General features: G+C 44.2%; 1 protein-coding gene across 1 annotated transcript in view; it reads right to left on the bottom strand.

The window, feature by feature from the left end:
* The window catches only part of DYNC2H1 (dynein cytoplasmic 2 heavy chain 1), a 1,848,033-nt gene that overhangs the window by 1,716,481 nt on the left and 104,239 nt on the right, over positions 1-27,313 (bottom strand). The window contains exons 11-12 of the mRNA XM_029602426.1: positions 9,202-9,377; positions 561-756 (exon numbers count right to left, since the gene is read on the bottom strand). Coding sequence (XP_029458286.1) covers positions 561-756; positions 9,202-9,377 — 372 coding nt within the window. The remainder of the gene's footprint in view (positions 1-560; positions 757-9,201; positions 9,378-27,313) is intronic.

Raw genomic sequence — 27,313 nt, 5'->3', positions numbered from 1 at the left:
GTTCCTCTAGAACTCGGCTTGAGAAATAGTGGGTGATCTCTGTAGTCCCATTTCAACCAATCAGTGCTGAACAAATATACATCAGGGAATGTATTAAATGTTGCTAGTACTCTTAATTCTTGTTTTGAGCTTCAGATACCAAAAGAAAGCAAAATAAAGTAATACTGTTACATATTGGGGGTAATTTTCAAAAGGAGTTACGCATGTAAATGTAACTACTATTGTAGCAATTTCCAAAAGCCATTTACTGGAGTAAAGTGCACTTACACAAGTAAATCCTATGGACAATTCAATGGCATATATTGTAGCAATTTTCAAAAGCCCACTTACTCAAGTAAAGTGCATTTACTCGAGTAAAACCCTGTTTTACTCGAGTAAATGCTTTTTAAAATCAGGCCCATTCAGTGTAGAGGGGTTTCTTTATGTCTCAATAATCTTAACAACTAACAGTGAAATATCTTAGGGTATAATCTAAGAACAGCAACACAAGTTCTACAATACTCCCTGGCCTACAGTTTTGAAATTATCACAAGTAACAGTTTAAACGACATTTTTCACACCTGCTTGAGAACAATTGCTTGCTTATAGAATTTCTGTGCAGTGTTTGCAGCTTGCTGAATTTTTGTGGGAATCACAAAACCAAGCGCTGAAAGCTGACGCACTTCTCGGAGAAGAGTAACCAAACGATCAGAATAATTTATTTTCAGTGTTCCATCAGAATGATCCAACTCCATAACACGGCTGCTAGCTTGTATGCTAAACAAGGAGAAAAATGTAATGAAATGTAGCAGATGCTAACTGAGCTGCTTTGCCAAATTTAATTTATCATTTACCAACTGGAAAGTAGATAGAAATTTAGGGCCAGACATAAGGAAGAGACCCAAACAAAATTTCAATAAAAAGCAAATATCGAGAGCACAATAAATGTGCATTAGTGACACATTTATGTTTAGCACAAAAAAAAAGTTTCCTGCACTGCACAATAAAAATATTATGCAAATAAACTCTGCATAAAAATGTCAGAAATACACTTGGGGTCCATATTCAAAGGCATATAGCCAGATAACTTGCAAGTTATCTGGTTAAACGCCAACTTTTGAAAACTGTAGGCCTTTATCCAGCTAAATTGTAGCCAGATAATGTAGAGGTGTTCCAGAGAAGAGTTAAGTTAGCTTGATAACTAAGAGGGTAATTCACTAAAGCTTTATCACGTGCGTTAGCGCCCTAACGCACGCAATAAGGCCATATCGCATGCGAAAAGGGCCTTTTTGCGTGCAATATAATGCAAATTAGGGGGAGGAGAGGAGTCAGGGCGGGGGGAAGGAGAAGTCGGTGGTTACCAACGTTATCATCGGCAGTAGCGCGCCGAATAGCACCACCTTTCAAGGTGGCGCTATTTGGTGCGAATGCTGGCAGCGAAGACACCATGGTGGTGTGAAGGCTGCGGGCTTTCACAGGCCCGCCCCCCCCTTCGCACCCCCGCCCCTGTTTTTGCTGGATTCATCATTCTAAGATTTTTTTTTTTTTTCATTTAAAAAAAATTTATTAAACGCCTAACACAGAATGGCCTAGGCGATATACAAAATAAACAGACATAATAATAAAAACATCATTCATCATTCTAAGATGAATGATGAATCCAGGCCTAATTTGGCTAATTCTGGTCATGGCATATAGTAGTCCTAAAGTTAGAAGGATAAACTTATCTGGCTAACTTTAAGGTAGTCAGGTGTTTAAGTTTATCTGGCTTACTTTGCTGAAAATGTACTCAGCCTGCGCAATTTTGAAATCTTTAATTTTTTCCTAACACAGAAATTTTGTACTAAAAGCAAAATTATGTACAACATATGCACTCAAAAAAAACCCCCACCAGAAATAGGATTACAGGACTTTTGTCCAGTCATCTAATATGACCCTTAGGGCCCTACCTACTAAGAGCCTATCTGTTTTACAGCATTTGCACACATGAGTGAATCGCATATTTCTGCTCTGAAAGAACACACATCTCTTTCTAATGCAAGAAAATTCATACTTCCTCTACCCATTTTATAACCATATGCATGTATATTTTATGAGCAAAATAACTATAACACAGCATGAATAAACATCACAAATTAAATGAGGCAGATGTTTTATAAAGTATATGCATATACTGTTTTGAAAATATTTGCACACATACTTGTAATCACTAGTTTACCTATACCTTCCAGCCACTTGCCAGAAGATAGGCACCATGCCATCATCTTCTCTTTCCATTTCCTATCGCTCTACTACACCTTCACTTACTGATGCTGAATCTTACTTGTTCCTACCGCAATCTGCTATGAACATCAGTTCCCCATTCTCTACATTCTTCACCTCACTAGCCATTCTGTCTTCTACATTGTCTGCTGCTCTTGAGCTTCAACGTTTTCTTCCTCTCATCCAACCATCTCCATTCTCCCTGGGAGCATTTCATCCTTGTCATTTTCATCACATCTTTCCTTCGCTTCCCTGTATCCTCTTGGTGTTTTAAAAATGTATATTCTGCCTTTCATGAATGATCAGCCATTTCAAAGGAGAAATGGCTGATCAGACTTAAGATTGCAAAAAGACATCAAGAAATTTAAAACAGACTTGAAGACGTGGCTTTTCACATGCACATACACAGAAGCGTAATTTAGTTAAATTTTATTTTAATTTAGTTATTTTAAGATCACATTCACAATGCATTAATGTTTTAAAGTTTCAAAGTTATAGTTTCATGGTTTTATTGTTTTAGCTTAATTAAATATTTTGATTTTATGATTTGTCTATTAACTTGTCACTGATTAGATTACTATATTATTGTATACAACTGTATTTTATGTACACCGTTGTGATGGTTGAATAACTGATGTAACGGTATATAAAATCAAATAAACTATAAACTGTAGATATTTCCCTGTCCCTAGAGGGCTTACAATCTAAAGCTCTGCTACTCCACTCCTCTCAGCAAGGGATATCAATTCCAATCCTGGCTCTTCAAGGAAACTCTCACCCCACTGGTGCACATCAAACTTTTACACAATTTTATTACTATCTCCCCCCATCCTCCCACTTATTTATTTATTTATTTATTTAGTGATTCTTTTATACCGCGGCACGTAAAAATATACATCACCTCGGTTTACAGTAAACAATAAATTAGCAACAGGCTTTACATACAACAGGCTTTACAGGAAGTAAACAGATGGCAGCACAGGCTTAACATAAATAACGGAACTCCGGAGTGCCTAATATAACTCCTTTAACTATAAAGAACAAATGCATATTCTAATTCAATAACAAAGCTGGAGAGATAAAAGGCAATTAACTTGCTACAGGCCTATTCCATTATTTAAAGTCAAGTCACAAATATATCAAATAGTGATAGCAGGCGTGACGGGAGAACAGAGAGATTAGCAGAATGAAGTAAACATAGGGGAGATAACAGGAACAGGTAGCTGGTGAAAAGTAAACAGGAAAACGGAATTTCAGATTAATCGATGATCATTGCGTGAAAGCTTGTTCAAACAACCAGGTTTTGAGGTTTTGTTTGAAAGTTTTATGGCAGGATTCGAGACGCAAGTCCATGGGCATTTTGTTCCAGATGTTGATACCAGCTATGGAGAAAGTACGGTCTCTTGTGGTCACGTGTTTGATGTGTTTAAGAGGCGTAGAGGCAAGTTTAGCTTGGTGGATATTTCTTATTGTCTATTAGATGTATGGAATATAAACTGATCGGAGAACCATTGCATCTCTTGGTTATGTATTGATCTTTGAATGAGGGAGAGTACTTTAAATGTAATCCTGTAAGCTACAGGAAGCCAGTGCAGGAACATGAGAGCTGGAGTGATGTGTTCGTGTTGGCGAGTATTGGTGAGTAAGCGAGCAGCAGAGTTTTGTAGCATCTGCAATGGTTGAATTGTGTTTTTCGGGAGACCTAGTAGTAAGGCGTTACAGTAGTCTATTTTCGGCAGTATTGTGGCTTGTAACACAGTCCGGAAGTCTTGTGAGTGTAAGAGAGGTTTAATTCTTTTTAGCGTATGTAGCTTGAAGAAGCCATTTTTGATTGTGGTCGAGATGAAATTTTTTAAGGAAAAATGATTATCAATCATTACACCAAGGCTGCGGACTTGCTGCAAATGGGGATGGTCTGATGTTGAGATAGGTGTGGTGTTAGCGGCAATGTTCTTGTGTGGAGTGATGATGAGGAGTTCTGTCTTGGTAGTGTTTATTGCAAGACAGATTTCTGTGAGTAGGTTTTTTATTTCAGCAAGGGCCGAATCCGAAGTTTTCAGAGCATTAGCGAGAGAATCATAGATGGGGATGAGGATCTGTACATCGTCGGCGTATATGAAATGACGGAGATCCAGTTTCACCAGCAGTCGACAAAGAGGAGATAGATAAACGTTGAATAGAGTTGATGATAGCGAGGAACCTTGCGGGACACCTTGTGATAGATTTCTGAGTTTTGACGTTTGGTGTCCCATTTTGACACTGTATGTTCTGTCTTTCAGGAAAGATTGGATCCAGCGTAAGGCAGTGCCAGTGATGCCAATTTGTGAGAGGAGAGAAAGAAGGGTATTGTGGTTGACAGTGTCAAATGCAGAAGAAATATCAAGTAGCGCCAGTAAATAAGAGCGACCAGAATCTAGGGTTTTTAGAATAGAGTCTGAGAGGGACACAAGCAGAGTTTCAGTGCTATGGTTCTTACGGAAACCATATTGTGAAGGGAAGAGTAATCGATTTTCGTCTAGAAAGTCTGTGAGTTGTTTGTTAATGACTTTCTCTAAGATTTTAGACAATAACGGGAGGTTCGAGACTGGCCGATAGTTGGAAGGTTCAGAGGGATCCAAGTCAGATTTTTTGAGTGTGGGCTTTATTATTGCGTGTTTGAGTTGCGTAGGAAAAATACCATCCGTTATGAATTTGTTGATGATGTTAGAAACAGAAGGGGCAATCCTAGTAGGAATGGCAAGGAGTGTTTTTGTTGGCATAATATCAATGGGGTGCAAGGCAGGTTTGATTTTTTTAGAATTGCTTCAATTTCTGATGCGGTTGAGGTTTCGAAATTTGAGAGTGTGGGTGATGAGTTCATGGTGCTTGTGGGCAATAAGGATACCGGCTGAGAAGGAGATGTAAAGCGAGCCATTATATTAGCGATCTTGTCGTGGAAATAGGAGGCTAGTTTCTCACATTTATTTTTATCCTCATTGTCAGTGGTGTTGTTTATTGGGGGTGAAATTATGTTGGATACATATTGGAAGAGGGCACGCGGCTTGAACTGGTATTGATGAATTTTTGCTGTGTAGAAGTTTTTTTTGGCTTCATCAGTTGTCTTACAATACTTGTGGAGTAGGGATTTGTATTTTTGTAGATGTGTTGAGTCTTTGTTTCTACGCCACCTCTTTTCCAGTTTACGGAGTTCGCGTTTCATATTTCTAAGGTCCGTGGTGTACCATGGTTTTTTATCTTTCTTATCTGAGCTGATCTCTTTTGTAAGTAGCGGGCAGAGTCGATTTGCAATGCAGCTGGTGAGTTGATGCCAAGTGGTACAGGCCGAGTTGGCATCAGTGAGATCTAATTTCTGAAGATCTTCTGTGAGCGCCTCAATGATGTCTTCCATTTGGCATTTTTTTCTGAATTCTATAATTCTTTTTTTAGGGAGTGTCGCATGGTGATTACTGTTGAATGTGCAGCGAGTGTCTACTCGGTAGTGGTCTGACCATGGTATGGGGGTGCATAGGGGGTGGTCAGTGAGGATAAGCGAGTTCGTGAAAATCACATCCAGGGTATGGCCTGCATTGTGAGTTGGGCCTGAGACAGTTTGTTTAAATCCAATGGCATTAAGAGTAGCAAGTATGGCTTCACATGCTGGTGTGACGGGGGAGCGGTCAAAATGGAGGTTTAGATCTCCTAGGATGATGGCGGGTATGTTGATGTCAATGTGTTTTGTAATATATTCCGCAAGGGGCGAAGGGTTTTTTCCAGTATGCCAGGTGGTGCATAAATTAAACAAATTTGCAGGTCTTTTGATTTAAAGAGACCAATTTCAATTTTGTGTGGGGGTGAGCTGGGTTGTAGGGTGAGATTGAATTTCTTTTTTGCAGCCAGTAGAAGTCCCCCTCCTTTCTTTTTAGGTCTCGGAATGGAGAACATATCGTATGAGTCTGTTGGAAGCTGGTTAATTATGGAGACGTCAGTGTTTTTGAGCCAGGTCTCTGTTATTGCACATATGTCAGGGGACTCATCAGTCAGGATGTCACCTAGTAGTGTGGCTTTTTTTAGAAGTGATTGTATGTTCAGAAGAAGGATGGAGAACGTCATTAATCCCATAATTTGAGTGAAGGGGGAAGTCATAATAGGAATGAGAGATTTGTAGTATGAGTTGACGGTCTTCGTTCTCATTAGATTGGTGGTGAAGTTAGAGTATTTTAGAACTGGAATGTGGGAGGTGATCATGGTGAATGTGTTTGTTCTAGCAAAATCGATTACTGTAAGTGGATGTTAGAAGGAGGACGAAGACAAATATAGAAGAGCCTAATTATGAGGCTGGTTGAATATTGAGAGTTGGTAGGTTGTTGACTTATGCTGGTTGAATGCTGAGTGCTGAGAGGTTGTTGTCTGATGCTGGTTGAGAGCTGAGTGCTGGGAGGTTGTTGTCTGATGCTGGTTGAATGCTGAGTGCTGAGAAGTTGTTGTCTGATGCTGGTTGAATGCTGAGTGCTGAGAGGTTGTTGTCTGATGCTGGTTGAATGCTGAGTGCTGGGAGGTTGTTGTCTGATGCTGGTTGAAAGCTGAGAGCTGGGAGGTTGTTGTCTGATGCTGGTTGAGAGCTGAGTGCTAGGAGGTTGTTGTCTGATGCTGGTTGAGAGCTGAGTGCTGGGAGGTTGTTGTCTGATGCTGGTTGAATGCTGAGTGCTGAGAGGTTGTTGTCTGATGCTGGTTGAATGCTGAGTGCTGAGAGGTTGTTGTCTGATGCTGGTTGAATGCTGAGTGCTGAGAGGTTGTTGTCTGATGCTGGTTGAATGCTGAGTGCTGAGAGGTTGTTGTCTGATGCTGGTTGAATACTGAGTGCTGGGAGGTTGTTGTCTGATGCTGGTTGAATGCTGAGTGCTGAGAGGTTGTTGTCTGATGCTGGTTGAATGCTGACTGCTGAGATGTTGTTGTCTGATGCTGGTTGAATGCTGAGTGCTGAGAGGTTGTTGTCTGATGCTGGTTGAATGCTGAGTGCTGAGAGGTTGTTGTCTGATGCTGGTTGAATGCTGAGTGCTGAGAGGTTGTTGTCTGATGCTGGTTGAATGCTGAGTGCTGGGAGGTTGTTGTCTGATGCTGGTTGAATGCTGAGTGCTGGGAGGTTGTTGTCTGATGCTGGTTGAATGCTGAGTGCTGGGAGGTTGTTGTCTGATGCTGGTTGAATGCTGAGTGCTGGGAGGTTGTTGTCTGATGCTGGTTGAATGCTGAGTGCTGAGAGGTTGTTGTCTGATGCTGGTTGAATGCTGAGAGCAGTAATAAACTTTGGACGATCTACCGTGTATAAGCTAGAGGTAGAGTTGTAATGGAACCTGTGGCAGGTTTCAGCGGCTCCCAGACTGGAGGGAGAGACTGTAACGCTATGATGTGGTGTGGGGAGGTTGCCCAGCTTGAGCAACAGAAGGGGGCTGAGCAGTTTCGGATTTCAAGAGACCGGCTGTCCTGCGGGGCTGCACTAAGGGGCGCACAAAGGGGCAGGCCCCTTTGTCGCGCACCTTTGGCGCGCGGCGCCTGGGAGCGGCTCCGACGTTTAAATCCCCCTAGGTCGAGGGGTGATGACGTCACCGGCGCGTCCTGAAGAGGAGGGGCGACTGTGGACGGCGATCGGCGTCGCCGTTGAAGGCTTCTTCGGTTCCGGTTCGGCGGGCAGATGAGCTGCCAGATGGCCCGTGGTCGGCGCGGGGGCCCTCGGCGGTAAGAGCGAGAAAGGTATGGGCCTTATTTAACTTATTTAACTTATTTATGGGCCTTATTTAACTTATTTAACTTTCGCATGCTCCCTGCGGAATGCCCACTCTATTTGCAACCAGTGTGCCTAACTTCATGATCTCTTTGCTCCAAGACTTTGTTTTCCCCTAAGGACTCTGTCTGAGATGCCAACTTCTCATGAAGGTTACCTTTTCTCCCATATGCCTCACTCTGTTGCAGTGGCAGTGATGGGCTGCTACTCTCTCTCTCTACTGTAGGTTTCATCCATTTCTTCCATCTCAATCCTACACTTTTTTTATCCTTTCAGGACCATTATTCACCTGTTCACCCCTCTACCTCTCCAATTAGCTGTCATTTATCAATCCCCTGATAAATACCCTCTTTCTTTCCCACCAACTTTGACTCCTGGCTTTTCTTCTTCTTCTTTGAACCTTCCCTTTCTCTCATCCTTAGGGACTTTAACCTCTGACTCTATGCCTCACTATTCCTTGCTTTAACTTCCTCAATTTGATCTCCACCTATGCTCTAGTGCCCTATTCACCAGCATGGCTACTGCCTTGACTTAATCCTTACCTCAAACTTCTCCCCCTCTCTGATCACCATCTGATAAATTTCACGCTTAACCACCTTCCCATACAGTCTTGACCAATCACTGTCCACCAACACATTTAGGAATTTCAAGACTATTGACCCTTAAGTCCTCTCCATCACTGACTCATCTTTCCTCTTCTCCACTATGCTATCACATTCTGTTGACGAAGCACTTTCTTCTAATAACACTATACTCTCAGCTGCCATGGACACTCTTGTGCCTCCCCATCCCAATTCTATAAAGCATACCAAACCCTAGCTTTGACTCATCTTCAGAATTTGAACCCTATGATCCTATGCTCATTCTGCGGAGCATCTTTGGCTAAAATCCTGTGCTCATGTCAGCTTCGTACATTTCAAATTCATGCTGACCTCCTTCCAAGCTGCTATTGCTCTTGCCAAACAAGACTAGTATGTCCATCTAACAAACTCCCTTGCCACCAACTCTTGTCATCTCTTTGCCACACTTAACTCCCTCCTCAAACTGCCTCCACCTCCAAATATCCCTTTACTCTCTGCCCAATTTTGCTCGCTATTATGAGAACAGGTGCATGCTGCTTGAAAGTATTAAAGGTCATCAATTATCTCTGTCATCATTTTATAAACATAAAGATTGCAAATTATGTTAAAATTATTTAATCTTACCATATTCCAGATTTAGAATCTGACAAACCAGACTGAATTTCTCTAGACCAATCATCAAAATGATCTTGTTCATATATTTTAAATTGCTCTAAAAGATCATCTGCACTTCGGCGGAATGACTGAAATCCGGACAAGTCAAACAGAAGAGCCTCAGCAATCTTGATGGTGTCATCCACCTTAAAGGCCAATGTCATTAGAGAAATATGAAACAGATGGGGATAATAAAGCTTCTTCACAACTTATATTTAATTTTATGCATTTATTTTTATACTATAGTAAATCTTCCATTTACTAACTTCAAAATACATAACAGAAATTGACTAAATTCCTTGCCTATAATTATTCTCTCCTGGTAGTTTAAAAGAGGGTTACCATAATTTAAGAAAATAAAGTTGCTTACCTGTGACAGGTATTCTCCTAGGACAGAAGGATGTTAGTCCTCACACATGGGTGACATCATCAGATGGAGCACGGCATGGAAAACTTATGTCAAATTTTCTAGAACGTTGACAAGGCACGCTGAACATGCCCAGCATGCCTATACCACACGTCCACGCAGGGTCCCTCTTCAGTCTCATAACATAGAATTATGATAAAATAATAAACCACAGGAGAAACCCAACTCCGCAGGGTTGCGGGCGAGTTTCGTGAAGACTAACATCCTGCTGTCCTAGGAGAACACCTCTTACAGGTAAGCAACTCTGCTTTCTCCTAGGAAAAGCAGAATGGTAGCCCTCACACATGGGTGAATCCCTAGCTACAGGCTGCTACCCAACACAAAGAGATGGCCAATAAGCCACCAACCAGGTGCCAACGGGCACAACCACCAAGGCGCTGTTGGTAACAGAGGGGGAGACAGTCTGAACCCAAACAAAGGGCCCTAGCTATGGAAACTTGGGTTCTACACCTCAAATAGGTTCCAGAGGAAAAACTGGCTGAACTTACTGTTTCATCAGCCATCCCTATCCAGACAGTAGTGAGATGTGAATGTGTGGAAAGAACTCCACATCGCTATGGCTCTGACAGAATAAACCTTAACATGACCCCCAAGATGCAGTCCTGCCTGGGCATAACACAACTATAGGCTGTACATTTACACCTTGGTGGTATGCGCCAATAGCACTTAAGTGGACTCTAACGGAGTTGGTTTTTAAGCCAACCTCTGATAGGTGCAGAAGGTAATCAAGCAGTTTTTGTGTGGGGAAGGAGAATGGATCTAGGGCCTTCTATTCACACCACACGGAAAACCTCCTCTACTTCAGCCCGTAGGACTTTCTATTGGAAGGCTTTCTAGAAGCCACGAGGACCCAAGATACATCATTAGAGAAATCAAAGGGGTGCAGAATCAGCCTCTCAACAGGCTGTGAGTGCCAGGGCCTGGAGGTTGGGATGTCAGAGTCTGCGTGATGAAATCTGGGTAAGTCCCCAGACTGATCAGTTTCCAGAAGGACAACTCCCAAAGGAGCAGAAACCAGTACTGTCTTGGCCAGTGAGGAGCTATGAGAATCATAGTCCCTTGTCCTCTCAAAGCTTCAGAAGAGTATTTGTTACTAGAGGAATCGGAGGATAAGCATACAGAAGACCCTTGCCCCAATGGCCAGCAAAGGCATCTGAGGATGGTTCGCCATCTGACCTGTACAAGGAGCAGAACTGAGTCACCTTCCTATTGTAGGAAGTCCACCCCGGGTTTCCCCAGAGGCAAAATATCTGATTCACTATCCCTTGGTACAGCAACCACTTGTGGGGTCTGAAGGCCCAACTAAGTCTATCCGATATCATATTCACCGTTCCGGTCAGATACATAGCCCGGAGAACCATTCAACGGGACAGGGCCCAGTACCAGATCTGGACCACTTCCTGACACAGGAGGTACAACCCTATGCCTCCCTGCTTGTTGACATACCACATTGCTACTTGGTTGTCAGTTTGGATCAGGATAACTTTGTTGGACAGCTGATCTCTGAAAGCCCATAGAGCGTACCTGATCACCCAGAGCTCCAGGAAACTGATTTGACATCAAGCTTCTTTGGCAGACCATAGACCCTGTGTGCAGAGCCCCTCTACATTGCCACCCCACCCCAGGGTGGATGCATCTGTGGTAAAGACAATTTGCATAGGAGGAGTTTGGAAAGAGATTCCCTGCTCCAAATTCAAAAGAACTCGTCACCAGGACAAGAAGTCCCAGAGGGACAGAATGATACAGATGCGATCCCAAAGGTCCTGGGTGGCCTAGCGCTACTGCGACCTTAAGGTCCACTGAGCTCTGCGCATGTGCAAACGAGCCAAGGGAATAACATGGATGGTTACTGCCATGTGGCCCAACAGTCTCAACATGTACCGAGCTGATATGCTGTTGGGTCAGTGTCACGATGGACCGTAAGTTGACTGCCCTGGAGGGTGGCAGGAAATCCTTTGCTTGAGCCGAGTCTAGCAGGGCTCCTATGAAGTTCAAGTGAGGTAATGGGCTGAGATGAGACTTTGTGTAATTGATGACGAACCCTAGTGACTCCAGCACCCAGAAGATCAGGCAAAAGATCCAATCCACCCCTACCTGAGATACTCACGCTCCCTACAATCCAGTCAAAACCCCATCCTGGGATTTGGCTGGGGCATCAGCTAGGGCTTAGATCACTGCTGCCTGGGACAGCTGCGAGAGCTCACCCTCTTGGAACAAGAGCGAGGGGCCGGAGGATAGTACTTCCTCTGGTGGTACAAAGACTTCCTCTGACCCTCCCTCGCAGACTTCCTGACTGAGGAGGCTGGATCCAAAGAGCTGGAGAAGAGTTGCTGGAGGGTCTCATGGTGATCTCGCAACTGGGCTAACGTGTCGCTCACCTTATTTCCGAAGAGATTCTCTCCAGTGCACAGCACTGGAGAGAATCTCCGCTAAGCACTTAAGTCTTGCCAATCTGTGGGCACCAAATCCCGCTGCAGAGACTCTCACTGCCGTCTCGCAAACATCATAGGTGGAGCGCACCTTGTGTTTCCCGCACTCCAGGCCCTGACACACCAGCGACAAAAAGGAGTCTTGCTGCTGTGGAGGCAGCCGCTCGGCCGCCTCTTGCACCTGCTTCCAGAGCTTGCGAGAGTACTGGCTCATATAGAGCTGGTAGGAGGCAATGCAGGCAATGAGCATAGCCCCCTGAAAAATCTTTCTCCCAAGGGCATCTAGTTCTCTGTGATCCTGCCCCACTGGCGTTGAGACATGGGTCCGAGAATGCTTGGCCTTCTTGAGAGCTGATTCAACCACCACCAATTGTGTGCACCAGCTGACACGTCTCGAATCCGGTAGCCTGTTGGACAAGGTAAACCCCATCCGCCTTCCTGTTCACAGGAGGAACTGTGAGGGGATGCTCCCAAATCCTCAGCAGCAACTCTTTAAAGATCTCATGCACCGGGAACACCATGATCTCTTTAGGAGCCTCCACAAACTGAAGGATCTCCAGAATCTTGTGCCCACACAAAGCCTGCGAAGGTCAGATCCTCAGGAGGAGACCTCCTTCACTCCTCTGGAAGAGAGGGCTCTGAGGGGAGATCCTCCAAGTCCTCGGAGGAGGATTCTGCAGTATCATCCCCCAGGGGTCATAAGGAGCCTCATCCTCGCTGTAATCCACAGGGGATGGGGTCCTTGCAGCTCGACCTTCATCCACAGGCCTTGGCAAAGTTGGACAGGGGCTACAGGCCACAATAGCGCTGCAGGCACCGACAGGGCTTCCTACTCGGAAGAACCGGCAATGACCACCACATCGGTCAGGAGAAGCATCGGTGCCCCGCTGGGCATCAATGGCTTCCTGGGAACCGACGCCAGCTGGGTCGGTAACACTCCAGCAGCAGTTCAAGCAGGGCGAGCCCGGGCACCGTCGATGCCACCGGCTCAATGCCCTGCCGTGCCCGATCAACCGCCACTTGGACTCTGCGCTCCAACTCCTCCTCGAAGGTTGCTGATGCCAAACAGACTGGGTGGTAGGAGGGTCAACCAGATCTTCCTCAGAGCCCTGAGGTGGATCGGTGACTGACACCAAGACTAAGAAAGGATACGATGCTCACCACTGCAAGGCTACAGATTTCCAGCCTGGTGACAAAGTCTGGCTATCCGCTAAGCACTTAAGACTTAAACTACCTTCAGCTCACTTCGCTCCGCACTTCGTTGGACCTTTTCCCATTCTCCGACAATTAGGCAATCTCACCTATACTCTGAAGCTACCACCTACACTGAAGATTCATAATGCATTCCATGTCTCACTATTAAAGCCATTGATCCTTAGTGAGTTCTCCAACAAGACACCTGAACCTACACCAATAGATGCAGAAGAAGATATCGAATACAAGGAAGAAGCTATCCTTGATGTAAGAAAAAGAGGCAGAGTATGGGAATACCTCCTGTCATGGGAAGGTTATGGACCTGAAGATAACTCTTGGACTCCTTTGGCTAATATATTAGATAAAGAGATGCTTCAAGAATTCCACAAGATGCATCCTCAGAAACCAAGACTTGGTAGAAGGCATGGAGGACACCCTTTGAAGGGTGGTACTGTTGCATCCATCGGTGCTAGATGGCTTCGCCCCGTTTGCCTCACCTTGTTCACGGCTCCTCCCGCTTACCTTGGGAAAATGGCTACCGCCGCATCTACAAGCCGACCTCTCCGGCATCTCTGGAACGGCTATGGTGCTGCCTCCCGCCATGCTCCTCCCAAGGACCTACTAGGGTGCGCGCGCGCCACCCACGTCTTTATTCCAGCATTGGCGTGAACCTCGGGGGCGTCCTCCCTCTACTGACGTCACGGCATCCAAGTATATAGCCTGTACTGTTTTGCTAACTCGTTGAGTTAGCAACAATTGGTCTCGGCTGGTCTAAGCTACTCTGCCACTTCCGTGCTGCCGCTGGAAGCTTTCTCTCTGCCCTTCAGGGTAACTGCTAACCTGGGTACCTGCTCCTCAGGGGCCCTCTGCTTTATTTCAGGTGCCTTTCAGGGATCAGGTACTCGCTCCTCGAGGGCCTGCTCTCCCTGCCTCGGTGCCTGTACCATCTACTTCAACCTGGTGGAATTGCCTACCTACAGCAACCATCTAGTGAGTAATCTAACTCTCAGTCTATCTCATCCACAGCACTGCCTTGCTGGGAAACTTGCACTGGAATTCCCCTATACCAACGGGGTGAGAAGGGTCTCCTCTGCCGAGGGTCCTGAGACTGCTACATCCAGACTACCTCACTACTGCCACCTCTAGTGGTATACTTCAAGCTGTTTAATAAAAGAACTAACTGTGTTTGTGCGTCCTGAGTCTAGCCCAGTACTGTGGCTCCTCAAGGGGCTCCTCCCCGTGGGCGTGGTCACCTGTCACAGTACCCAAAAATCCACACAAACATCGCTTAACCATAACATTTACATTTGATCAGAAGATCCATCTGAGGATTGCCCCAGTGGTCCACTATTTTCTGAATGAGCACCAACTCACCTGGATCTAGACAATTTTTGCTGACAAAATCGGCTTGAACATCTTCCAGACCCACAATGTGCATCATTGAAATCTGCAGAAGATTCTTTTACACCCAAGAAACAAGAGGTTCATCTCTTCGGAAATCCCCTGGCTCATAACATGTTTTTGCTTATTCACACAGACAACCGTGATTGCATTGCCAGAAAGAACTCTCACTGCTTTTTCATTCACTAAGGGCAGGAAATGGATTAAGGCTAACCGAATTGCCCTGTTTTCCAACCTGTTGATGGACCAAGAGGTTTCCTCCTGAGATCAGAAGTCCCTAAATTACCTGATCCTGACTGCTCGCCCACCTTATAGGCTTGCATCCATGGTGACCAGAATCCACATCAGATTCACTCACTTTTCTAAATTTTAAGGTATTAACCACCACTCCTCACTGGACCTGAAGGGGAAGATGATATTCATAATTTTGAAATTGTGGTGACCATCAATAAAGAAAAGAGAACTCAAGAGGTCTCACATGGGCTCTGGAGCAAGGCACTAGATCTGAAGTCTCAGCCATTGTACCCAATAGCTGAAAATAGTCCCAAGATCTGGGTGCTCCCTAAGCAATAAACTTCTCCACCTGATCTATGATTTTGGACCATCATTTTGAGGTTAGATGCACTCGGCCCATCTTCATATTGAATTGAGCTCCCAGGTATTCCAGAGACTGTGTTGGTTAAAGATTGCTCTCTGGAAAATTGATTATCCAGCCTAAGCCTTCTAAAACCTGGATAACCCCGTTGGATACTCTGATTCCATCTCAATAGGTCTTGGCTATGATCAGCCAATCATCTTAACAGAGATAAACCATGATCTCTTTTCTCAAACAGGCTGCTACCCACCAACCAGCAGATGGAGCAGAGATCAAAAGGTTCGCCAATGTCACCACTTACAGGTATCCATGCTGACCTCAGCTTGCCAGTATTACCTGGAACAAGACAACTTCAAAACATATAATCAGCACTGTACTATATATAGCACTGATTTGAACCTCTCAGTTTACCAGGAGAAAACTGTCAATTCGGCATTGAACACTTCAGCATACTGCAAGGAAGAAACACATATCTGGCAGAGTTATAGGGTGGGTTCTAGACTGGTCTGACTGGACTCAAGGAGAAGAATATTATCAGATAAGAATAAAATTTCACCTTTATCTACGCACACCATGCCAGACTAATGGGATGTACCCATGCTACGCCTGAATTGGATGGGATACTGCCAATTACGCTCTTAAGACCTCTGCAGCAAAAGAAGTGTCTTCCTCAGCACTCACGTTCAAATGATAATGCTTCTACAAGGAATTTAAAGATGATCATGTAGCAGTTCGACATTTCTCTTGTGGATAAACCAAATGAAACTCCTTCCATACAGTTGTCTGCACTCCAAAAGAATATGCCTGGATTTGCTTACATAAGGGCTTGCCTTTAACTATATAAGCTGCAGCAATGACCTCTTTAATCCAAAGGCTAATGGAGGCATTGGTAATTGCTTCACCTTTCTTACCTCCACTGAACAAGACAAAACAAAATGGGGGCTGTAAGCACAACAGGTTGTGCAGAGCCTGGAGCTGTTGGATTTGAGGTGTTTGTCAGGCAGCTCCTGAGGTAAAAGAATGATTCTCCCTCCCTCGGTTGGGGAAATACTGGATGTCAGAATTGAGGTGTTTGTCAGGCAGCTCCTCAGGTGAAAGACTGATTCTCCCTACCTCGGCTGAGCAGAGTCTGGATCTATTGGATTTGAATTTAAGGCAGCTGCTAAGGTGAAAGTTTGATTCTCCCTTCCTCGGTCAGGCACAGCCTGGATCTCTCAGATTTGGAGACTTGGGAAGCTCCTGTGGTAAAAGCCTGGGCTCTCTCCCTTAATTGGGCAGAGCCTGGGCCAGAGAAGATTCCAGTTTGGGCTACAGCTTTTCTCCCATTCCCCTCCCCCCACCTCTCCCTCCTTTCTCTGTTTTCATCCGCTCCCTTAAATTTGGAGAAATAGAGAGGAAACACAGCCCTTTTGGGTGTGTTTGAAATTCTTGAAAAAAAAAAAGGAGAGCAAGGGTGGAATAAGAGCCCTAACAGGGGACTAGAAAGAAAGACAGTTGGCTGCCGGGAGCTTGTGCGAGAGGCTTTCAGCAGAGTCCGGGTGAGTCAGTCTACAATTCCCAGGGGCCCCAACCACAGCATTTGTTTCCTGTGTGATTATCCATCGAAATAGGTTTTGAATATGGACCTGTTTTGGGTTTTGATATTCTGTTCATTAGATTTCCTGTGGAAGGCTTCAGTGGCAGGGATTTTCGAGTTCCTGCAGAATAGTCTGGCTAAGAGTTTAACTCTGGTTTTTTCAGCCACATCTTGTGACTATTGCCTGCTGTACAGGCTGTGTTTTTTAGGGTAGCCTTTGTCTTCATACCAGATGTTAACTGTTTCTTGCGGGGAATCTTACTCATCAAGCTTCCAGCGAGGAATACTATTCTACCTTGGGATTGTTGGGAGGGAGTATAAATCTTTCACCTGAGGAGCTGCCCTTTAATTTTTTCTTCTCCTGTTCATGCAGCCTAAACTGGCCTTAGTCTACAGCACAGAATGCTCACCTAACATCTGCCAAAGAATACTGGCAAGCTAAAGTCAACATGAATGCCTATAAAGGGTGACATCAGCAAACTTGTTGATCTCTGTCTCCATCTTCTGGTCAGTGGGAATAACCCATTCTTCTGGACTAGTCTGAATGGATGAAGAGTAACAAGGAAAGCTCTCTTGCTCTTAAAAAAAATTAAGTGGGCAGAAAGGGCAGACCTACCTTCCCCCTTCCTTTGCGAGCCGACAACTCACTAATGGAAGTCCTGCTCCACAAGAATTCCCTCTCCTCAGTCTACAGTTATTTTATTTTAATGGAGGGAAGATAGGGGAGGTAAAGAGGGATAGACATATTTCTCAGATGATCTTCTTAATTTTGCTTTACTCAGATTCCATTCCAGGCTCCACCAAGCCTCTTCTGTGGCTGAGAGTTAACATATCATAGCTCACAAACCAGAAAATTAAATTCTGATGCCTAGCCCTTTAACTGCTGAGAGAATCAACAAAGCCGTCATGAGTAAATGCCAAAAATCAAACTCCAAGAAGAAGGCAAACCCAGTTTCAAAATCCAGCTGAACCTCCATTACATCCTACCATCTGCTGGAGCCAGAGAATACTGGCTTTAACTGTTCTGCACCACACATAAATAATGATGATGTCACAGAAAAGGTATTCTGCCTCCATCTGCTGGAAGGAGGAAATAACCCACCTGTCTAGATTAGTGTAGCATAAGGAAAAGGAATACAATATTGGATGGAAAATAAGACTTTTGTGGCCTATTTGAGAGTCTGAACTCTTTCCCCTTCCTTCCCTTTGTGTGTAAAGAATATAACTAAAAATTTATATTTTTACAAAATATGTATTACCGTAATCCCTTCTTTCTTTAATGAAAGATACACTGTGATTATAACAACTGATTAGATCAAATATAGAAGGCAATTAACAGTCTCTGATGCTTGAGAAATCTGCTTGAAATACATGAGCACACCCAAAAAGAAACCAAGTTTGCTTACTGTAAACTGTGTTTTCTGTAGACAGCAGGATGAATTAGCAATTACGTGTGGTGGCACCGAATGTACTCATCTCGCCACACTGAGCATCTGTGGGAGTTCCCACATGGGCATTGCTTCATGAGACTCCTCAGTATGTCCCAGGCTAGAAAGCTACATAGTTCACTCTCCAGGGAGAAGGACAGGTATTCCAAGGCAAACTCATCCTACTATCTATGGAAAACACCATTTACAGTAAGCAAACTTTCTTTGTCCATAAATATGCAGGCTGAATTAGTCATTACATGTGGGGAGTCCGAAGCTAAGAGTTGCAGGAGAGCATTTACTTAGTAAGCAACCCACTGTGGAGAGTGGACTACAGCAAGAACAGATTGTGCAAAATTGCTTGTCCAAATTTACTGTCAGTCTTTAAGATATTATCAAGATAGATTACTTTTTATTTTCCGCTGTTACATCTCTTCTTATTCATTTCAGTGGTTGAAAAATGTAAAAATGTTTCTCCTGTGTTTTTGTGTGTTGTGCATCAGAAACCACTGCATAACACACGATTGCTTGCTGTATAATGTTTTCATTCAATAAACAATTTAAACATTTAAGATATTATCAAGACAGTAATGGGATGTGAAAGTATGATCTTAAGACCATGTTGCAGCTTTGTAGATATCCTCAATAGGCACTTTGCAAAGGTAAACGACAGAAGAGACCATAGCTTTCACTTGATGAGCTTTAACTAAATCTGTAATTTGTAATCCTGCTAAGATGAGCAGTGGTCAATGCATCTAACTAACCAATTAGATAAAGTATGCAGTCGGTTAGAGTCATAGGAGATGAAAAGCTGATTGGTCTGATGATATGGCTGAGTTCATCTCTTATAATATGCCAAGGCCCATTTGCAGGCTAAGATATGGAGGGCTTTTTCGGCTTCATGAGCAAGCAGCTTTGGAAAGAAGGTAGGCAATATGATGGATTTATTAATATGGAACACAGAGACTACCTTTGTTAGAAACTTGGGGTGAGTTCTTAGAACTGTCCTGTTGTGAAAGAATTGCAAGAACAGAGGATATTGGATGAGAGCCTGGAGATCACCACCTCTTCCAGCAGAGGTGACAGCAATGAGAAAAATTACCTTCCAAGTTCAGAACTTCAGAGAAGTGGATTCCAAAGGCTCAAAGGGAGGTTTCATCAGTTGAGAGAGGTCCACATTTACATCCCACGGCACAGGAGGTTTTTGGGGCAGGGGTTTTACATGTCATAAGAACATAAGAAATTGCCATGCTGGATCAGACCAAGGGTCCATCAAGCCCAGCATCCTGTTTCCAACAGAGGCCAAACCAGGCCACAAGAACCTTGCAATTACCCAAACACTAAGAAGATCCCTTGCTACTGATGCAATTAATAGCAGTGGTTATTCCCTAAGTCAACTTGATTAATAGCCGTTAATGGACTTCTCCTCCGAGAACTTATCCAAACCTTTTTTGAACCCAGCTACACTAACTGCACTAACCACATCCTCCGGCAACAAATTCTAGAGCTTTATTGTGCATTGAGTGAAAAAGAATTTTCTCCGATTAGTCTTAAATGTGCTACTTGCTAACTTCATGGAATGCCCCCTAGTGCTTCTATTATTCGAAAGTGTAAATAACCTATTCACATCTACTCGTTCAAGACCTCTCATGATCTTAAAGACCGCGATCTTAAAGACCGCTATCATATCCTCCCTCAGCCGTCTCTTCTCCAAGCTGAACAGCCCTAATCTTTTCAGCCTTTCCTCATAGGGGAGCTGTTCCATCCCCTTTATCATTTTGGTTGCCCTTCTCTGTACCTTCTCCATCGCAACTATATCTTTTTTGAGATGCGGCGACCAGAATTGTACACAGTATTCAAGGTGCGGTCTCACCATGGAGCGATATAGAGGCATTATGACATTTTCCATTTTATTAACCATTCCCTTCCTAATAATTCCTAACATTCTGTTTGCTTTTTTGACAGCTGCAGCACACTGAGCCGAAGATTTTAAAGTATTATCCACTATGATGCCTAGATCTTTTTCCTTGGTGGTAGCTCCTAATATGGAACCTAACATCGTGTAACTACAGCAAGGGTTATTTTTCCCTATATGCAACACCTTGCACTTGTCCACATTAAATTTCGTCTGCCATTTGGATGCCCAATCTTCCAGTCTTGCAAGGTCCTCCTGTAATATATCACCATCCGCTTGTGATTTAACTACTCTGAATAATTTTGTATCATCCGCAAATTTGATAACCTCACTTGCCATATTCCTTCCCAGATCATTTATATATATATTGAAAAGCACCGGTCCAAGTACAGATCCCTGAGGCACTCCACTGATTAACTTTTTCCACTGAGAAAATTGACCATTTAATCCTACTCTCTGTTTCCTTTTAACCAGTTTGTAATCCACGAAAGGACATCACCTCCTATCTCATGACTTTTTAGTTTTCATAGAAGCCTCTCATGAGGGACTTTGTCAAACACCTTCTGAAAATCCAAATACACTACATCTACTGGTTCACCTTTATCCACATGTTTATTAACCCTTTCAAAAAAATGAAGCAGATTTGTTATGTAAGACTTCCCTTGGGTAAATCCATGATGACAATAACTTGCAGATTAATGTGGACATGATGGCCACTCGATAAGAAGGTAGAACATTCTGTCTTGTATTGAGTCTATCCACATACCTATGAACGTGAGTCTTTTAGTCAGTATCAGATTCAATTTTTCAAAGTTGATTAGAAACCCTAGGTTCTGCAGAAGGGAAATCATTTTACAGAGAGAACTTTCTGCCGAGATCTTTCTGTGATTAGCCAGTCAGTCAGATACAGGAAGACTTATATTCCTTTATGCCTCAGATGAGCTGCCACCACAGCCAGGCAATTGGTGAAGACTTTCAGGGCAGCCAACAGTCCAAATGGGAGCACCCTGTATTGGTAGTAAGCAGAATCTACCTTAAAGCGAAGACAGTGCCAGTGTGAAAGGCGAATGGGTATCTGCAAATATGCATCCTTGAGATCCAAGGCACACATCCATTCACTCCTCTGAATGTAGGGAAGGATCATATTGACGGTTTTCATTTTGAATCTCTCTCAAAGTAAGTGCTTGTTCAGTTATTTGAGATCCAGACTATGCCACAATCCTCTCAATTTCTTGGGGATAAGGAAGTATCTAGAATAGAAACCCTGTGCATGTTGCTTTATCACCCATTGCTGCAGGAGTAATTGATCTTTCAGATAAAGATGCCACAGATGTGAATGATCTGGCAGAAGTGTCCAACAATGTGGAAGAGATAGTAGTCAGAAGAAACTCAACTGGTAGCCAGACTGCCATTACTCCAGAGAATATTGGATTCTGCCCCCGATCTGAACCAATGAATGAGAATTATTCAGAGGGATCAAAAACTGGGCCCAGGCTTAGGCTGGGCCAGTTGTGTGTTTTTGGCTGATGGTGTTATCTTTGTCTTGGCCTGTTGGCAAGGGGCTGCTGATGCCAAGTTGAAGCAGGTTGCGTACTGAGAGGAAGGTTCGGGTATATCGATGAGTCAGATCACTGATGTCCCAGAATGTGAGAGTGCAATGCTTAACTTTTGGTGCATCACGCGAGTGTGCTGAAACAATATGCACTGATGTGGCATATGTCAAATGTCTGGAAGGCACAGAATACTTCAATGCAGCATGCTTCGATACATTATGAGTCGAATGCATTGATACAAGATGCCTCAAGTGCTGCAATGCAGTGTGGGTCGAGCGTGGTGATCCACTCTGCATATCGATGCTCTGTGCATTGAATGTGTCGAAGAATTCTGCGATTGCCCCAGTGCAAACTGCACTGCATACATCGACAGATATTGTGCTGATGGCGCAGAGGTTGGCCAAGTATAAGGGGCCAACAATGATGCACCACATTTGGAATGCTTTAATCTCTTACAGATGGGTTATGACAGTTTATTTATTTATTTAAAATGAATATCACATCGGTTTACAAGTAACTAGGAGAGTATAGCTTTAAAAGAGAGAAGAAAAAATAAAGTTACATGTAACAGGGATATCAAAGGAACGTGGAGAGAGAGAGAAGTAAAAGGTCAGGATGCCTAGGAAGAGATTAATATGATAGAGAAGGTGAGCAAAAACTATATTACAAATGCTATGAGATCCAGGGTGAGGGAGGATTAGGTAAAGGCTTGTTTGAAAACCAAGTTTTTAACTTTTTTTTGAAGGTCAGTGAGCAATGTTCTTGGCATAGTTCAGGCGGCATCGAGTTCCAAATTGTTGGTCCAGCTATGGAAAGCGCACGTTCTTTAGTAGAAATGTGTTGGGTAAGTTTATGCGAGGGTGTAGACAGGGATCCTTTGTAAGCGGATCTAGTTGGTCTGCTTGAGGTGTGGTAATGGAGGGAGACATTAAGCCAGTGAATATTCTTATTATGCAGGGTTTTATGGATAATTGTAAGACTTGTGAATAATTCTAGCTGGGATCGGTAGCCAATGGAGTTCTCTAAGGATTGGGGTGATATGGTCCGACCTGCGTGAGTTGGTGAGGATTCTAGCTGCAGCATTCTGCAGCATTTGAAGAGGTTTGATTGAGGGCTCTATTGAACAGGTCACACAGCGGACCCGCCAGCACATCTCTGAGCTCCCTCAGTATCCTGGGATGAACTTCATCAGGCCCCATGGCTTTGTCCACTTTCAGTTTCTCCAGCTCTTCCCATACATTCACCCATCTTAAAAAGCCTACACTGGCTTCCCGTCAAATTCAGAATACTGTTCAAAGTGCTCTCAGTAACCCACAAGGCAATACACAACCTGGCACCACTCGAGCTCACATTCCCTCTCCAACTCCACACATCTTCCAGACCAGTGAGACAAGCCTACAAAAACAACCTTCAAATTCCACCGATGAAGTCAGCATTAAGTAAAAGAGCTTTCTCCACAGCTGGGCCTAAACTCTGGAACTCTCTCCCATCAGAGCTCAGATCAGTGCAATGCTCCACTACATTTAAAAAAAGACTCAAGACTTGGTTATTCAACCAAGCTTTCCCATAACATCAACCTGCGAAATATCCCTGCCAATATCCCCTCAGTGGTAACACGCTAGAGAACTATATAGATCTTCTCTAGAAATCACATGATATTTGGCAGTCTATTATCTTTGACAGTCTATTAACTTCGGCAGTCTATTATCAAAACCCAACCTCTAGCCTATATTAGGCACCGCTCATGTTAATTATGTTATTACCCCCATATATCTTAATTATGTTATTACCCCCATATATCTTAATCCAAGTTAATTCGACCTGTTCATTGTAAGACATTTACTTGTCATTGTTGTTATTGTTTAAAATGTAAACCGAATTGATCAATAATTTTGTTATTGGAAAGTCGGTATAGAAAAATGCTAAATAAATAAATAAATGGAGTTACATCTACTCCACTCCACTCCAGTTTCTTGTTAACTAGCGAAGGTCCTTCTCCAGGGTCCTCTTTAATGAACACAGAACTGAAGTATTCATTTAATATTTCTGCCATTTCTTCATCTCTCTCCACACATTGATCCTTTCCACCTTTCAATTTCACTATACCACTTTGAACTTTTCTCTTTTCACTGATGTATCTGAAAAATGTTTGTCACCTCTCTTTATCTCCTTGGCAATCCTCTCTTCCGCTTGACTTTTTGCTGTTTTGATTAATTTCTTTGTCTCCCTCAGTTGTACCAGATATTCTTCTTTGTGCTCTTCCCTTTGGGATCTTTTATATTTCTTGAACGCTGTTCTTTTAGCCTTTATTTTGTCAGCCACCTCCTTTGAGAACCAGATAGAAAAATAAAGAAAAGCAAAAGAAAAATGAAACCTAACATATAAATTAGTTGCCTTGGTAATTGCTCCTTTTAGATTGGTCCACTGTTGATCCACATCTCTCTCGTTCTCCCAGCCTTTTAGTTCTTCCTCCAGGTACTTCCCCATTTCATCAAAGTCCGTGTTTTTGAACTGCAAAACTTGGGTCTTTGTGCTTCTTTTCCGTATCCTTTTTGTGATATTAAACCATACCGTTTGATGATCACTGGTGCTGAGGTGGGCGCCCACCTGGACATCAGAGACATTATCTCCATTAGTGAGCACTAAGTCGAGTATAGTTCCTTCTCTCGTGGGTTCCATTACCATTTGATTGAACAAAGCTACTTGCAGGGCATCCACTATTTCTCTACTATTATTAGATTCTGCAGATGGGATTCTACAGTCTACATCTGGCATATTAAAGTCTCCAACAATCACCACTTCTCCCTTCTTTCCTATCTTTTAGATGTCTTCAACCAGATCTCTGTCCAGCTCTTCCTTTTGGTTTGGAGGCCTGTAAACCACTCCAATATAAATGGATGCCCCATCATCTTTTTTTAGGTTGGCCCATTGTGCTTCTTCATTGCCCCATCTTCCTTGCAGCTCAGATGCTTGGATATTGTTTCTGACATAAAGAGCCACACCTCCCCCTTTCCTATCCACCCTGTCCTTCCTTAACAAGCTAAAGCCTGGTATTGCTGTATTCCAATCATGAGATTCTGTGAACCATGTATCTGTGATAGCAACAACGTCCAAGTCTGCCTCCGCCATTAGGGCTTGCAGATCTGGGATTTTATTGCACAAACTATGAGCATTTGTGGTCATAGCTTTCCAGCTTTTCTCGTTAAGGTTACTTCTTTTCCTGGACTCTTTTTGAGACTTTAGTTGAGTTTTGTTATTCACTTCACTCTTTCCCTTTGCAGTTGTGCCACTGATGACAGAGTCATCCATCACAATGAGCTTTTTCCTTTGGTTACTGATCTGGAATTTCTGTATGCATTGGGTTTTTTCTCTCTTTTCAGGTAACACTTGTTGCGGCCGGGTTCTGCAGCTGAATAGTGGACCCTTGGGCCAACCCACTCCCAGGGGCGGAGTAGGTCGGGAGGCGGAGCCAAGACTCAGAGGGCTGGATGTTAGTAGCAATAGAGTCTGATACAGGATCTTCACCCGGGTACACAGAACCCCCCAGGAGGAGCCCGTAGGATTCCGGCACCTTGGGACTTGGGCCCCTGAGGGAGAGTCCAGCAACAGAGAACCAGGGAGTCCACAGATGACAGGGGCTGGCACAAGCTCTTCACCCGGGCACCCGGAACCCCCGGGAGGGGCCCATAGGGTTCTGGCACCTTGGGACTTAGACCCCAGAGAGAGTGAGAGAGTGAGTCCAGCAACAGAGAACCAGGAAGTCCACAGATGGCAGGGGCTGACACAAGCTCTTCACCCGGGCACCCGGAACCCCCCAGGAGGAGCCCGTAGGGTTCTGGCACCTTGAGACTTAGAACCAGAGAGAGAGGCTGTAGCAAGGAACTAGACAGTTCGGAGAGAATAGAGTCCAAGACCAGAGCTTCACCCGGGCACCTGGAACCCCCCCAGGAGGAGCCCGTACGGTTCCGGCACCGTGGGACTTAGGGAACGGCAGAGACAACTCTATCTCACAGGTGAAGTGCAAAAGACGCCCGACGTGGAGTCCGGGGTCGTGGCGGAGCAAGGCGTAGTCGGGACAAAACAGAGTCAAGGCAGGTAGCAGGCAAGGCGTAGTCAGGACGAACCGAAGTCAAGGAGGCAGCAGGCAAGGCGTAGTCAGGACGAACCGAAGTCAAGGCAGGCAGCAGGCAAGGCGTAGTCAGGACGAACCGAAGTCAAGGCAGGCAGGGAACACAGCAAGGAACGCAACTCAGAGCTACAGGACTGTAGTGAACCTCGTTGCAAGGCGAAGAGGAATAGTCTGAGCGCTGGTTATATCTGGGTGGCGGGTGACGTCATCACTGCGGGCGGAGCCAGGCTTCCGGGTTCTGGGCGCACAAAGAGTCCGTCCTCGCGCGCGCGAGGCCACTGCCAGCGGAGCAAGGAAATGGCGGAGGCCACATGGGCCTATGTGCGTCCCTGGGAGCCAGAGGATGGTGAGCGCGGCGTTTCCTGACCCGAAGGTAAGCACCAGTCCAGGCGGAGAGAGGGGAAGCGGAGCAGACCGCAACAACACGTCAATCTTTTTCTCAATAACTTCTTCAGTGTTTAATATAGAGAAGGCTTTTTGTACTTGTTGCACTTGATACAGTGTGTGACTCTGCATCACAGGTCTAATTCTACCAGAGCCCACTGTAATCCTGGTTTTTATTAAGTTCCTTAATGTCCTGTGTGAGTGGGGGGGGTATTCTTGTGGGCTGCCCAGCTGTCAAGAATGGGTGTCTGTGGGTCACATGTCTTATTCTACCTGAGCCCACTGTATCTCTCTTTTTTCTTGACTCCTGGTTTTTCTGTGGTAATGAGGAATTAATTCCTGAGTAATGTAATGTGGGTGAAATTCTCTTTATTGAAGCTAATTCAGCTTTAACTTTAGCCAGCTCCTTTTTCAAGGAAGAGACGTCTGCACAAATAGGGCAAGCCCTAAGTTTCCAGATGCTTTCCCTCAGAATAAAGGCTCCACAATAGTTACATTGGATAGACCTCATTTTGGTAAATTATTTGATTGTTAACACCTAAGGAAATACCAAATTTACTAATTTCTCTTGTTGCCAATTTGAAGTTAGGCAGACTATATTAGAAAAACAAACCTAGGGGTGGGTGGGCAAAGGGGTAGGGTGGGAGGGAGTTAAACAGTTTAAACCAGCTCAGGGCAGTACCTTAGATACCAATGTCAGTAAGGCAGTCAATTAGAATGTTATGACTGATGGTGTCGAAAGCTGAGGAGATGTCTAGCATGGCTAGGATAAATGATTGGCCCTTATCAAGCCCTTTGAGGATGGTGTCAGTTAGGGATATTAAGAGGGTTTCCGTATTGAAGAACTTCCGGAAGCCAAATTGTGATGGGTATAAAAAGCTGTGTTCTTTGAAGTGATCTATAAGCTGCGAGTTGACCACTCTTTCCATCAGTTTCGCTAAGAATGAGAGGTTAGATATTGGACTGAAGTTAGCAGGTTCTGAAGTGTCTAGGTTTGGTTTCTTTAAGATAGTTTTGAGGATAGCTTGTTTCAGAGCGGAAGGGACCAGTCC

The sequence above is a fragment of the Rhinatrema bivittatum genome, chromosome 5 (assembly GCF_901001135.1).
Source record: "Rhinatrema bivittatum chromosome 5, aRhiBiv1.1, whole genome shotgun sequence".
Taxonomy (NCBI): domain Eukaryota; kingdom Metazoa; phylum Chordata; class Amphibia; order Gymnophiona; family Rhinatrematidae; genus Rhinatrema; species Rhinatrema bivittatum.
The sequence above is the reverse complement of the archived record's forward strand: the minus strand, read 5'-3'. Positions and strand labels throughout refer to the sequence as shown.